Source organism: Narcine bancroftii, chromosome 2 (assembly GCF_036971445.1).
Source record: "Narcine bancroftii isolate sNarBan1 chromosome 2, sNarBan1.hap1, whole genome shotgun sequence".
Lineage (NCBI taxonomy): Eukaryota > Metazoa > Chordata > Chondrichthyes > Torpediniformes > Narcinidae > Narcine > Narcine bancroftii.
Genome location: NC_091470.1, coordinates 137,900,407 through 137,914,715, shown reverse-complemented (window position 1 = coordinate 137,914,715; position 14,309 = coordinate 137,900,407). Strand labels below are relative to the sequence as shown.

At 43.8% G+C, this 14,309-nt stretch overlaps 1 protein-coding gene across 2 annotated transcripts in view; it reads right to left on the bottom strand.

Moving 5' to 3' along the window:
• Positions 1-14,309, bottom strand: part of LOC138754218 (synaptosomal-associated protein 23-like) — a 47,729-nt gene that overhangs the window by 1,191 nt on the left and 32,229 nt on the right. For both annotated transcript variants that reach the window (XM_069918140.1, XM_069918142.1), the window contains 2 exons: positions 9,161-9,313; positions 8,843-8,987 (listed from right to left, as the gene is read on the bottom strand). In XM_069918140.1, coding sequence (XP_069774241.1) covers positions 8,843-8,987; positions 9,161-9,313 — 298 coding nt within the window. The remainder of the gene's footprint in view (positions 1-8,842; positions 8,988-9,160; positions 9,314-14,309) is intronic.

Genomic DNA, 14,309 nt, shown 5'->3' with positions numbered 1-14,309 from the left:
CTGTTAAAAACAAGAGTGTAGAATGTTCATGCTCACACCCAATTAATCCAACAGCCCCAGACTTGACCACAATGAAATTGGAGGGGAATAATTTTTAATCAGCTACAATTTACACTATCCTATCTAAAGTGAAAATGAATAGGTGAAGCAAGGAGCCCATCATATTTATGCCGACTGTACCATAGGCACACTGTCCTTCCATCTCCAGAATTTGATTTAGTTGGACAGCACAGAAACAGGCCCTTTGGCCAAACCAGGAACCTATCTGAGCACATTCCACTTGGAAAAAGATACAAAGGCAAGGGATGGTTAGAAACAAAGTCTCAGTTATCAGAAGTTCTTTTTTGGTCAGTCCTCCAATTATGGTTACAGTTGTGGCGGTTCAGGAACCCTTAGCTACAAGCCACATAAGCATTGGACAATTGATTGAAAATTAGTCACTTGTCTGAATCGGTCATCAATTCCCTCCACAGCTTTAGTGTCATACACCTGTTATTGTATTAACTCCTTCGAGCAGCTCATTCTACATATATACACTACCCTCTGGAAAAAGTTGTCCCTCAGGTCCCCTTTAACTTCATTCACCATCTTAAACCCATGTCCTCCAGTTTTGGGACTCCCCCATCCTTTTACAATGTTTCTCACCTTTTACCCAATACCCTCAAAGGCCATAATGGAAGACAGTGTTCCAGATACCAACCTATACGCTGCGACAGTCCTTCATGTCGTTCAATTCTCTTCCCCTTTATTTTGTACAGTAATCCCATTTGGCTCAAATTGTACTATCAGACTCCTCATTAATATACTTCCCTTTAAAGAGAACAGTTGCACCTATCCAATCTATCCTTGGGCTTCACATTAAAATTGCCCTTAATTCTAGCCCAGAGTTTATCCAGCAAAATTGCCTACTTTCATTCTCAATTAAGCTTCCAGAGTCCAGACAGCTCTTGGTTATATATCTCCTCGTGCTACCCTGAAGCATGGCTCCACCTAACACTGGGGCTGCTGTTTCTCACACTGTAATCACATCAGGTCACAGACTCCAACCTGGTAGTGTCCCAAACCTGCAATTCCCCACAGACAGGATCATCCTGGTATCTCCTTTACTTATGCCTGCTCTCATCCCACTGAACTTATCTCAAGTGGATAGGAAAGATTTAGTTAGACCACAAGACATATGAGCAGAAATAGGCTATTCAGCCCATTGAGTCTGCCCTACCATTAAATCATGAGCTGATCAATTTTCCCACTCAGCCCTACTGTCTGCCACCCCACCCCCACAACCTTTCAAAATAACCTTTGAGGCTCTGGATAATCAAGAACCTATCAATGTCTGCCTTAAATACACCCAATGACATGGCCTCCACAACCACCTGTGGCAACAAATTCCACAGAGTTTCCATCCTCTGTCTAAAGACGTTCCTACACGTTTCTGTTCTAAGCGGACATCCTTCAATCCTGAAGTTGTGTCCTCTTGTTCTACACTCTCCCATTATGGGAAACAACCTTCCTACATCTTCTCTGTTCCATGCCTTTTAACATTTGAAATGTTACAATGAGATTCCCCCCGCCCCCATTCTCCTAAATTCCAATGAGTACAGACCAAGAGCTGTCAAGTGCTTCTCTTTTAATAACCCTTTCGTTCTTGGAATCATCCTTGCGAACCTCCTCTGCACCCTCCAACGTCAGCAGATTCTTTCTAAATAAGGAACTCAAAACTGCTCACAATACTCCCTTAATTTAGAGTATTATGGACCAAATGCAGGCAAATGGAACCAGGTTTGGCAGACAACTTGGTAAGCATAAGCTCAGAAGGGCCCGTTTCTATGCTGTAAAACTGATCTTGACCTCTATCCTGACTCCCCTTGTCCATACCTGATTTTCCGTCTGGGCACTCTCTAGCCAGATGGCATTAACATCAAATTTTCTGGTTCTTGCTAACCTGCTCTCCTCTTCCCCCCTCCCTTCTTTCCTCCTCTTGATCCCTGCTGTCCCTTACCTCACTTCTCCATCTGTCACCTCCTACCTTTGTGACCATACCTTCCCAACCCCCACCCCCTGCTTCTCTTTTATTTGGAAGCTTGCCAACATAGCTTGTAAAAGTAAAGCTTCTCACTGTGCCTTGGTACATGTGACAATAGACAATTCAATATCTAGCAGGAAGGATTTACAGGGCAATGAAGAGGAGGGTTCTCTCACCAAGACCCATGTGTTTTTTATCGAGATGCTAAGCCACTCAGAACAACCTTATAGAAACTTGCATTCTGTAGCAATCCAAATACAGTTACTCCATTTCCCATTGAAAGGGGAAGTATGGCAAAGATTAAAGAAGCTGTGAGTAATTTTCTTATTTCTATGACAACTCATTTTAGGTCATAGAGAATCACAAGAGCTACAGATGCAAGAATCGTAAGTGAACAAAGACGAGCTGGAGGCACTCAGGCTCAGACAGCATTGGTGGAGAGAAATGATCACCGTGTTGGGACGGGATTCTTTGTTGAGACTCGGAGGGTCTGGCATCATCCATGGAGAGCGATGTGTCAGGATATTGAAATTAAAGTGAGAAGAGATCAAGCATAAAAAAAGATGGAGCGGAGGGTCCAAGAGGTGAGAGGGTAAAGGACAGAAGGTGAGGAGACTGCGGGGAGTGGGGGGAAAGGTTAGAGAGAAAAGTGAGAATGGAAGCAGGTGAACTGTGGAACTGGACTGAGGTAAGGGGGCAGGTCAAATAAAAACATCAATGTTTGTGTCATTGGTTCCAGGCAGAATATATGTTCCCCAAGCCTTATCCTGACGATGAATGAGGCGGAGGACAGACACATTTGTGAGGAATGGTTAGGGGATGTAACCCGATTGATGGAGTGAAGACCTCACCCAATCTGCCTTTGGTCTCACCGATGTAGAGGAGGTCCACAGGGTACACTGAATCAGATTGGACAATGTGCATGTAAACATCTACCTCACCTGGAAGGTCTGGTTGTGGCCCTGGATGGAGGTGAGGGCAGAAATGCCAGGACAAGTTTTGTACTCTGAGATATTAAGCAGGAGGTGCCTCAAGAGGTGGGTAGGAAGAAAGAGTGGACCAGGGAGTCTTGCAGATACTGATTCTTGCAGAAAAAAGTGGGGAGGTGAAAACCCTGGTGCGTGGTAAGTGAGGATTAAGAGTCAGCGTCCTTATGTGAGAGAGGGTGGGATGAGTCATGGCCAGGTAGCCGTGGAAGTCTGTGTGCTTCTAATAGTTGTCTGCGGCTAATCTGTCTCCTGAGATGATGACAGAGAGGTGCAGTAAGAAGAGAGAAATGTCCAAAACAGTGCTGGGCAGATGTTAGCAGTGAAGTTAATGAAATTGAGGAGTCCTGAACAAGTAGCTGAGGCAGCACTACTGTGGGTGGAGAAAGAGTTGGGGTGTGGTACTGGAGGAGTATGGGAACAAGGACTGTTTTACATACTCAACAACATGGCAGGCATAGCTGGGGACCAGAGCTAAACATTGGATTTGTACTTTTTAAAGTCAAGCTTGAGTTTGCTCGATTAAGTTTCTTTATGTCAAGAGTGTGTTTCTCAGTGAAAAGGACTACTTCCTGGTATTTATGGAAATAAAAGACGTCAAAGTGACAAAGAGACTGCTCCTAGCCAGAAGGCACTGACACCATTTCTTGGCCCAGATGACGTGCCCTAATTTTACTTCTTCCAACAATAGACGTCGGTAAAGCATTTGTTAAGATAGCAGGCTGATCCAGAAGATACAAATGCATGGGATCCACAGTGAGTTGATAGTTTGGATTCAGATTTATCTTGGTCATTGAAAACAGAGGATAGATGCTATACTGGCTGGAGATCCATGACCAGTGGTGTTCAGCTGGGATGCCTATTGTTTGCGCTTGTGTAAATGAGTTGGATGAAAACTTGAATAGTTAGGTTGGTGGATCTGTGGACAAGGTAAAAGGCTATCAAAGAACACAACAGTATCAGTTGGGCTGAAAAATGGCAGGTGGCGTGTACTCTGGACAAGTGTGAGGTGTTGCACTTTGGGAGTTCAAATGTAGGGAAAAGTGGTAGGGCTCTTGAAAGAATCGATGTACAGAGGGATCTGGGCTCCAAGTTCATGTCCCTGACAGTGGTGATATATGTAGATAGGGTGGTAAAAAATACATAAAAGATTGGGTGGGAGATTGAGTACAAGGAAGAAGTGTTACAGCTATGTCAAACTTTGGTTAGGCCACACTTGGAGTATTGTGTGAAATTCTGGTTACCTCACTAATGTAAAGGATGTGGAGGTTTTGGAGAGGGTGCAGAAATACTTCCCAGGAAGATGCTTGTATCAGTGGGTAATGAGTTACAAGGAGAAGTTGGGCAGAGGTTGGTTGATAACATCATGAGAGGTGTCGATAGGGTAGCCAATCAGAATTCCCACCTTCAAAATATCATAATAGAGCATATATAAGGGTAAGAGTTTCAAAGAGATATTTGAGATTTTTTTTTAAACAGAGTACACACAGGTGCATGGTATTGGAGTGCCAGGAATTGTGATGAAAACAGATATACTAGTATAGTTTAATAGGCTTCAAGAAGACAAATTACTATGTGGGGGATAGAAAGAGGTTTAGGTTAACTTAGGATTCTCTTGTTCAGGATAAATCGTGGGCCAAAAGGCCTATCCTTGCTGTACTCTTCTTTGATGTATAGGCTTGTCATTATTCCCTGGAATTGGAATGGCTCCAGTGACCAAAACTACCCTCCCCGTTTCTTTCTCATTCCTTATCCCTCTGACTCCTTTCCTCTAGCTTCCCACCCCATTCCCTTTCCACTCAGAGAGCTACCCCCTCCCCCATCAGTTTCTTTTTCTCTTCTGCCCTCCCACCCATATCCACCTTTGCACCTGCTGCTGCTTCCTTCCATTTCTCCCTCCCCACATTTTTATTCAGGCACCTGCCTGCTTTTTGCTCATTGGTTACCCTTTAAGACCACAAGATAGAGGAGCAGAAGTAAGCTATTCGTCCAGTCAAATTCTCTCTGCCATTTCATCATGGGCTGATTCACTCTCCAACTCAGTCCACTCCCCTGCTTTTTTTCCCCCTATAAACTTTGACACCCTCAATCTCTGCCTCAAATCCACCCAATGACTTGGCCTCCATAGCCGACTATGACAGCAAATTCCAGAGGTTCACCCCTCTCTAGCTAAATAAATGCTGTTTTAAAATGGGTGCCCTTCAATCCTGAAGTTATCCTTGACTCCCCCATCATGGGAAACACCTTTACCACATCTACTCTGTCTAGGCCCTTCAACATTTGAAATGTTTCTATGAGGTCCCCCCCCTCATTTTTCTGAACTCCAAGGAATACAGTCCAGAGCTGTTGAACATTCCTCATATGCTAAACCTTTCAACCCTCTCTAACATCAACCCTTTCTTAAACCCTTTCTTAACCCTTGCTTCAGTTTGTGAAGCAGCCTCATATGCAGCATCTAGTCAAAGGCCTTTTTAAAGTCACAGGCCTTTTTAAAGTTAAAAGATACAACATCTACTACATGTCCTTTATCTAGCCTACTTATGGTTTCCTCAAAAAATGCTGGAGGTTGATCGGGCAAGGTTTTCTCTTCAGAAAACCATGCTGACTTAGGCCTATCTTGTTACACACTTGCATCCTTAACAATTGACTAACACCTTCCCAACCACCGATGTTAGGCTAACAGGTCTGTAATTTCCTTTTTGCTGCCTCCCTCCCTTTTTACAATTTTCCACTCCTCCAGAACGATGCCAGAATCCACTGATTCTTGGACTCCTTTCCTATTCCTTTTAAAACACCTAAACCCCAGCCAAGTTTCAATAACAGACATAACATCATAGTTCCACGTACTGATCCATGCTCTAAGTTCATCCCCCTTATTTCTAATATTCCTAGCGTTGAAATAGACACATTTCAAACCCTCTATCTGGCTACATCTATGTTTTGCCCACTGCCTGTCCTTCCTCACCAACTGTCAGCATGTAGGATCATACTTTTGTCCTTCTACCCTAATGTCTGCCCTCACATTCTGATTCCCACCCCCAAACCACCCTCCGGAGTCTGTAGTTGCCATTTTTCAACACAAGGAGCAGAGTTGTACCAATAAAAGTCAAATAAGCCTTTATGAGGCTGAAAAACAGGAATAAAACAGTAAGAGATTAGGATTCCAAAATCAACTGTTTGGAACATCATTAAGAAGAAAGAGCGTACTGGTGAGCTCAGTAATCACAAAGGGACTGGTGTTCCAAGGAAGACCTTCACTTCTGATGACAGAAGAATTCTCATCATCGTGAAGAAAAATCCCCAAATGTACGTCCGACAGATCAGGAACACTGAAGGCTGATGTGTATGTGTCAATGACTCCTGTCCTCAGACCTCATGAGCAGAAATAGAGGGTACTCTGCAAGATGCAAAGTGGAAGATCCTTTATGCCTCCACACTTTGCTCTTGCCATCAGTCTGATACAGGTTGATCTTGGTCTCATCTGTCCACAAGACCTTTTTCCAGAATTACGTAGGCTCTTTTAAATATTTCTTGGTAAACTGTCATCGGGCCATCTTTTCAGTGGCGAGTGGTTTGCATCTTGCAGTGTAGCCTCTGTATTTCTGTTCATTAAGTCTTCTGCAGACATGAGTCATTGACACATCCACACCTGCCTCCTGAAGAGTCTTTCAGATCTGTTGGACGTACATTTGGGGATTTTTCTTCACTATGATGAGAACCTTTCTTCCATCAGCAGAGGAGGGTCTTCCTTGGAACACCAGCCCCTTTACAATTACTGTTGATTTTGGTAATCCTCAGGTTTGGGCGATGTCTGTTACTGTTTTATTCTTGTTTATCAGCCTCACAATGGCTTCTTTGACTTTCATTGGCACAACTCTGGCCACTCACTCACTACCACCACCCCCACCCCCCCCCCCCCCCCCCGTGCCTCATTCAATTTGCTTGGGGGTCCCGTCACTCTCTCTCCCTCCCTCCTGTCGTGCGCTGTCTCCCGCAGTTCTTTGAGGGAAGTGCTGGGCCTCATTGATCAAGCTCATCGAACAAAGCCTGATTATTGAGGCCCAGTGCTCCCCTCAAAGCACTGTGGGAGAGATTGATTGAAGGGAGGGAGGGAGGGAGCAACGGGACCCCTGAGAAAATTGAATGAGGTAAGTAAACTCAAACAATTTTTTCCCCTGAAACCTTAAGCTAGGGGTGTGGGGTGGTCCTATATGCCAGTGACTGTTATATGCTGTCAAATACAGTGTGTATAAAAAGTGCTGTTCTACATGGCCAAACCAAAATGTATATAAATAACCTTGAATAAAATCTGGAATGTGCACTTTAATTACATGTGAATTGTTTGATTACAAATTTAAAACTGGAGCACAGGGGCAAATAAAGGAAAAAGGTGTCTTTGTCCCAAACATTATGGATTGGCACAACAACAAGAGATAAAGGGCCTCTACTGGGCTGTAATGTTCTAATATTTACTATTGGCTCTTTTTTTTTTAAACTGTTAATATATTTTAAAAAGCTTTTTGTAACCTTTATATTATTTGATAGCCTACTTTCAAAGTTCATTTTTTCCTTCCTAATGACCTTTTTAGTTGCCTTCTGTCCACTTTTAAAACCTTCCCTGTCCTCTGTCTTCCAACTAATTTCTACTTCCTTGTGTGCCTTCTCTTCTGTCTTTATTTTGACTTTGATTTCTTTAGTCAGCCACAGTGGTGTTATATTTCCATTCAAATATTTTTGGAATACATCTATCTTGCACTTATTTCTCACTGAAACTCCAGCCGTTGCTGCTCTCCCATCCTCTCTGCTACGGTACATTTCCAATGAACTTTTGCCAGTTCCTCTCTCATACCTCTGTGGGTCCCTTTATTCCACTGATACACTGACACATTGGAGTTTAGTTTCTCCCTCTCAAACTGCAGGGTGAATTCCATCATATTTTGGTACCTTCTCCTCTCTGATCAACTCTGGTTCATTACACAATGCCCAATCCAGAATTGCCATTTCCCTGGTTGGTTCAGTCACAAGCTGTTCTAAAAACCATCTTGTAGGCATTCTCTCATGAGATCCAGTCCTAACCTGGTTTTCCCAATCCAAAATCCCCTATGACTACCATAACATTGCCCTTCTAACACACCTTTTCTCTTTGCTGTTGTAATTTGTTGTTCACATCCCGGCAACTGTTTGGAGGTCTGTACATAACAGTCAACAGTGTTATTTTTATCCTTCGCCATTCTTAACTCGACCTATCTCTATACATTCTGATTCTATGTCACCTCTTTCTAATGATTTAGCCGCCCCCTCTGCTTACCTGCCTATCCTTTCGATACACTGTGTATCCTTGGACATAGAGTTCCTAATGAAATCCATCCTTTAATCACTACTCTGTGATGGCCATAACATCCTATCTGCCCATCTGTAGCTATACTACAGGGTCATCCACTTTATTTCTTATGCTGCATGCATTTAAATACAAAACCTTTAGCCCTATATCTGTCACTTTTTTCAACTCTGGGTCCCTGTTGCATTCCAACTCAACCCCATGGCAGCAATTTTGCCCTCTCTGCCTGTCCTGCTACACAAGCATCTTACCAGCTGTCTCAACTTGTGTGCCACCCATCTCTTCCTCTTCACTGTACTTCCTGTAGATGCTGCCTGACATGCTGGATTTCTCCAGCACTTTTGCTTAATGCCCCCCAAAATCTTTGCTCGCTCTCAAACTTCAAGCTAGTTCTCAGGAAGATCGTCAAGATCTTGAGGAACCTAGTCACATTCTGTCACATAGAATGGAAGCTACTTCCACTCTGGAAGTAATAAGGGACTAATGCAAAGTTACCTTCTCAGTAATGTGATCGATTTTATTGTTCTGAGCTTCTATCTCGTTGCCCATATCAATGGCCATATTTTTCAGGTTTCCGATGATACTGCCCACTTGTTGCAAGTTTTCTTCCATTTCATCTTCTCGCGAGTCATTAGTTATCCTGAGGGAAGTAGTATTCTCAATTATTCCGTTTGAAGGAGACCTCAGCAAATGCTAATTACTGTTATTACCTAATCAACTTCCAGCAAACAAGCGTTCAGGTGAAGGGTCTCCCCAGGGGTGGAAGATGAGGAGGTCCTGCTTGCCTCACCCATTGCCTCCCGACTGACCTACCTGGTGATGTATGCTTCTCCTCCACCACTCTCCCTGGGCATCTCATGGCTGTTTTGTGCCTTGTTTGGCTGATTGGAGATGACTCTTGCAGTCCCATCAGAATCGCTGGCCCAGGCCTTTTTGTACTTGTCCCCCATCTCAAAATTTCGCACCCTGAGAGAGGAGAGACCAAGTAACGCCACACTGTGATTGGAGTGTTCACATGTAATCGGCGGAGTGAAAAATGTTCCTCACCCCATGACAACTGCAACTGCTCTCTTAAACTGTTGCAGAATAAGCTGGATGTCCCAAGGTAAGAACATCTGTGGAAACGAAGGTCTGTTGTGCACAGGTAGCTTCCCCCTTGCTTACACTTTACCAAACAAGTACAATGTGAATGGAACCTGCAGTAGTTAGAGCAATGATTACTTCTGCTATTCTCCCCTTCATTCCAATCTGCAGAAAAATTCCCAGAGTTCTCCTATATTCAGACTTATTTTTTTCCCCAATTGGCACAGACTTCTTAAGGGATCAGATCTTCAAGCTCACAGCCTGCATTTAGAGATTTGTTGCACCTTCCCCTTGGGGTGTTTCACAGATCGTGGTCTCGCCTATTGAACTGAAGCAGAATGGTCCTATTTCAACTAATCCAGAAATAAATCAAGACACTGTTAGCTTGCCCAACTAATTGCAGTTCACACATACTAATCTTTAGCAAATCGTGCACAAGGATGCCAGAACCCTTTCATTTCCCAATCATTGCTTTTCATCTTTCCTGTCATAATGGACAATTTCATGTTTTCCCACAAGATAGTCACTTAACATATCAAATATTCCACTGTTGTTTCTTTCTGACCTCTTTGTCATCAACAAATGTAGCAACCATCCTTTCCCTTCCTACATCCAAGTTATTTATGTAGAGTGTAATTACTAATCCCAGTGCCACACCTTGACAACCATATCAATCAAGACAAATTTATGCTTGTTTCATATTAGCCAACTACACCAGTTACCTTTGATCCCCTGACCTTTTCCACAACAAACCCTCTGGAAGTCTTGTAATATACAGCAGATTCCCCTTTTCTACAATATACATTTCTTCTTTAACTCCCAACAAATTGATCAAAACCCTGTTGGCTCCACCCGGCAAACTTGAACTTGTGTATATGCCATTATGGGCGGCAGGTTAGTGCAACGCCTTTACAGCGCCAGCGATTGAATCCTACGCTGTCTGTAAGGAGTTTGTACATTTTCCCCGTGTCTGTGCAGGTTTTCTCTGGGTTTCCTCCCATTGTTACAAAATGTACTGGGTGGGGGTGGGGGGGGTTAATGGGGTGTAAATTGGGTGGCACGGACTCGTGGGCCGAAATGGCCTGTTACCGTGTTGCATACCTAAATTTAAAAATTTGGAGTATATTTGGTAATGTCCTGGATTTTTTCTATGTTACAGATGCTCATGTAAATGGCCTATTTACTTTATCTCCCTCCCTTCTCAGATTGTGGCATTGCACTCCAATTTAGTAAGGCCTCCCTGACTCAAGAAATTTTGAGGAATTAAAACTAGCATTCTTCGGGACTGGAGGACTTTGGCTAGGTTTGTTTTTCCTGGATTAAATGAGGTTGATGGGTGATACAATAAAAGTATAGAAGATCAAGAGGCCTAGATGGAGAAAACTGTCAGAATCTTCCTCCTATGAAGGGGGATAGGTTTCACGTGATAGGAAGTAATTTTAAATGGGATCTGAGGGAAGTTTATTTTCAACAGAAAGTGGTTGACACCTGGAACGTAGTGCCAGAGGAGGTGGTGAAGTCAGATGCAATCACTTTGCTTAAGAGACATTTAGACAGACAATTAAACAAGCAAGGCAGAGAAGGATAAGGACCTTTTGCAGGCAAATCAGGTTAGTGTAAATGGGCAATTATGTTGGCAGGGGTGTGTGAGCTAAAGGGCTGTACAACTTGTCATATTGGAGATTGAACAGAATGGGCTGGGGTCTGTGGTGGGTGAAGTGTCTGAATTTTAAAAGAGGAGATTCTGGATGGTAGTGGATACTGCTGAAGCTGGAAATAGCCAGGGAGATGAATACACAGTGCAGGTCAGGGGATGAAGATCGATTCATGTAATAGTACAAAATATGTAATATTACATGAAGTTGCCTCTGCCTGCCAGTGCCCCTTCCAGTGAGAGGAAAAGGAGCAAAAGAGAGTCCCTTTCAGAGTCACTGAGTGTCCGTGGATTCGTCTCCAGAGCCCCCGCAACTTCTGCAGCTACACAGACTCCTGTTCAATACTTATACAACCGAGCTCCAGATCCAAATCTCCGACACGATCAGGAAGACTTCAGGGCCCCAAGGCCCTTTGGGAGCTCTTCTTGCCCTCAGCACCTGCTCAAATTCTGGCTCCAATACCTGGTTCCCATGAGCCAGTCTCCAGCAGCCCACAAACTGTGCAGGTCCCCCAAATGCAAGTCACCTGAAGCCTGTGTGGGACCCTCAGCTGCCACGGTCACTGTCTGTAAGGAGTTTGTACATTTTCCCTGTGTCTGTGTAGGTTTTCCCTGGGGGCTCCCAATTCCTCCCCCTATTCAAAGCATACAAGGTTAATTGGTTAATTGGGTGGCACAGGCATGTGGGCCAGATTGGCCTGTTACCCTGGTGCATGACTAAATTTTTTTTAAAATTCTCAATAAGGGATATTCTTCCTGTTTCTGGTGGGATATAAGCACATACTATCCTTCATCAGACACACCATGCCTAATGCCTGCAGTTTAATCCTAGTCTGTCTTGGCATTCTTGGTTAAAGCTAAACCAAGTGGAACTTAAGGTGAGGGTGATGTGAAAACTCTTATCCCTTAGTGAAATCTCTGATCTTTCCTTTCTGGTCAGTTCTTCCAAAATTCAAATCTTTTAAGGCTGAAATGAGGAAAACTTGTAAGGTTGTAAATCCTTTGCAATATTCCATGCAGAGTCGAGTGATCGAGTGGTCTTCCAGTCTGAACACACAAATGGATGTACTGCCCCCCTCTCCATGCCCACTTGAGCTGGGAACTTGGCTTAAATCCAGGCTGCAAGCTTCCATCCAACAAGACGTAACCAAAGGCCTCATGTGCTGTCAGTCCTGAGGAACAGATGGTATAATTGCAACATTCAAATGCATTTGGGCCGATATATGGATAGAAAGGGAAGAGAAGGATGTGGACCAAATGGAGGGAAATGGGTCTGGCAAAGGAGTTAAGGGTTATGGGGATAAGGCTGGAAAGGGGTACTGATAGTAGTGATCAGCCATGATCTGTAAAATGGCAGTGCTGGCTCGACGGGCCGAAGGGCCTACACCAGCTCCTATTGTCTATTGGCCCAGAATGCTCAGAAAGACCCAAAGTCTATGACACCAATGATTCCAAACGGACAGCAGGGGTTCTTGCTGGGTTCCCACACAGCAACAATGGGTAAAATGTTTCTGTGTATTACAGCAGAGAGCCTACAGTTCTTCCATTCCCCTTCTCATTGCAGGAAATACACCCTGAACACTCGGCGAGATGCTGGGAGCTCTGTTGCAGGAAGATATTGAGATTGAAGATCAACCGGTTAAAAGTGAACAGAAACACACCCTTCAGCCCACACCATATCAATCATCAAGCCTCCATCAACTCCAACCCCAGTTGCCTCTCCACATCTTGATGACACTGGACTAACTTGCACATACTCGAAGATGTAAATAATGTCAACTGCCTCTTTTCCATTTCCACCTAATTTCCAACCCCCTCCAGCCCAGTCCTGGCTGCATATTGAAATGAGAAAGCTGGTGCTTCCTGCAACCGATTGCCCCTTCTCTCCCAGCTAAGGACACAATCACTCCTACAATGGGGTGGTGCCCAAAACAAGTGGCAATATCCCCCACCCTTTCAAGTGGATTTTGAAGTGACCAATAATTCTGCCTGCGATCTGTTAAATATTTACTCTCAACTACGCCTACTGAATGGGGACGAGGGTGGGGGGGGGGGGCGCACACGTGATGTGGACTGGGGGGCGCAGCCCGATTGTTTTATGCTCTGCTGTGCTCCCACTTATCCGACATTCGTTCCCACAGTAGAGAAATAGTTCCTTCTCTCTATCACCTTATGCCGAAGGTGTGAGAGGCATAATAGAAATACATTTGCAAGCATTACAGACGAGGCAGACACAGGCTCATGCAGCGTACAGTTAAACATATCACCTACTCAGTCCATGGACAGCACAGGCTGATCCCAAATGATCCAAGTTTTCCATGCCAGAATCCACTGTGTACATCACTGTCTGTCAGCCTTTCCACTCAGGATTACATTAGTGTTAATCTCCATCCAATGAAGCACAGGGTAGAGAATAAAGGAAGTTGGGTGGAGGGTGAGAAAAGAGTAAACGAGACAGCAAGAAAATGATCAGAGGTAACATTCTCACAGCAACGTTAGTGGGTAGTCCAGGGTTACAGAAAAGTTTCTCCTCAGCTGTCAACTAAGTAAGATAGTCAGCAATAGTAGCTCTGTGAGAAGACTGATCATTGGAGAGTGACTGAATCATGCGGTTAGTGTTGACAAGTCTGAGAGCTCAACCCTCGCACCTCAGGCTTAGCTCCTCGCACATTAATTGCCATTGCATCAGACCTCAAAAGCCAACCATGCTAACGATCTTTAAGTTCTTGTTTTGCCCATATCACATTTGTGCAGACTTTGCATATGAAACCGACGTGAACTGAGGCGACTGGCTAGTAGAGCATGGATTGCAGACAGGGTAAAATCCCTCTTTGCATTGTGTTATAAACCCACCAAAACACTGTCTGTACTAAACCACCTATTAACAATCGGCTTATTTTAACTGTTTGAATACTGGGGTGTTAATCTTGAAAATTGTTGATAAGAGTTTAAAAAAGCCTCTTTCTAGAATTTCTCTAAATTTGGGGATCCCCACAAAATATGAATTAGAGAGGCTTCAAAACATTTTGCATTTCTAACAAAAAAGATCAATATCTGCATAAAAATGGGGTCATTTAAGTTTAGACATACGAGTTCTGTGCACCACCTTAAATTGTAAAAAGTAATGTCTTGCACAAAATGAGGAATCATAATCAAGCTGAGAGTAGAGTACCAATGTTCAAATCTCTTTCCCAATCTCTTTTGATCCCAGTCTGTTGAGACTGA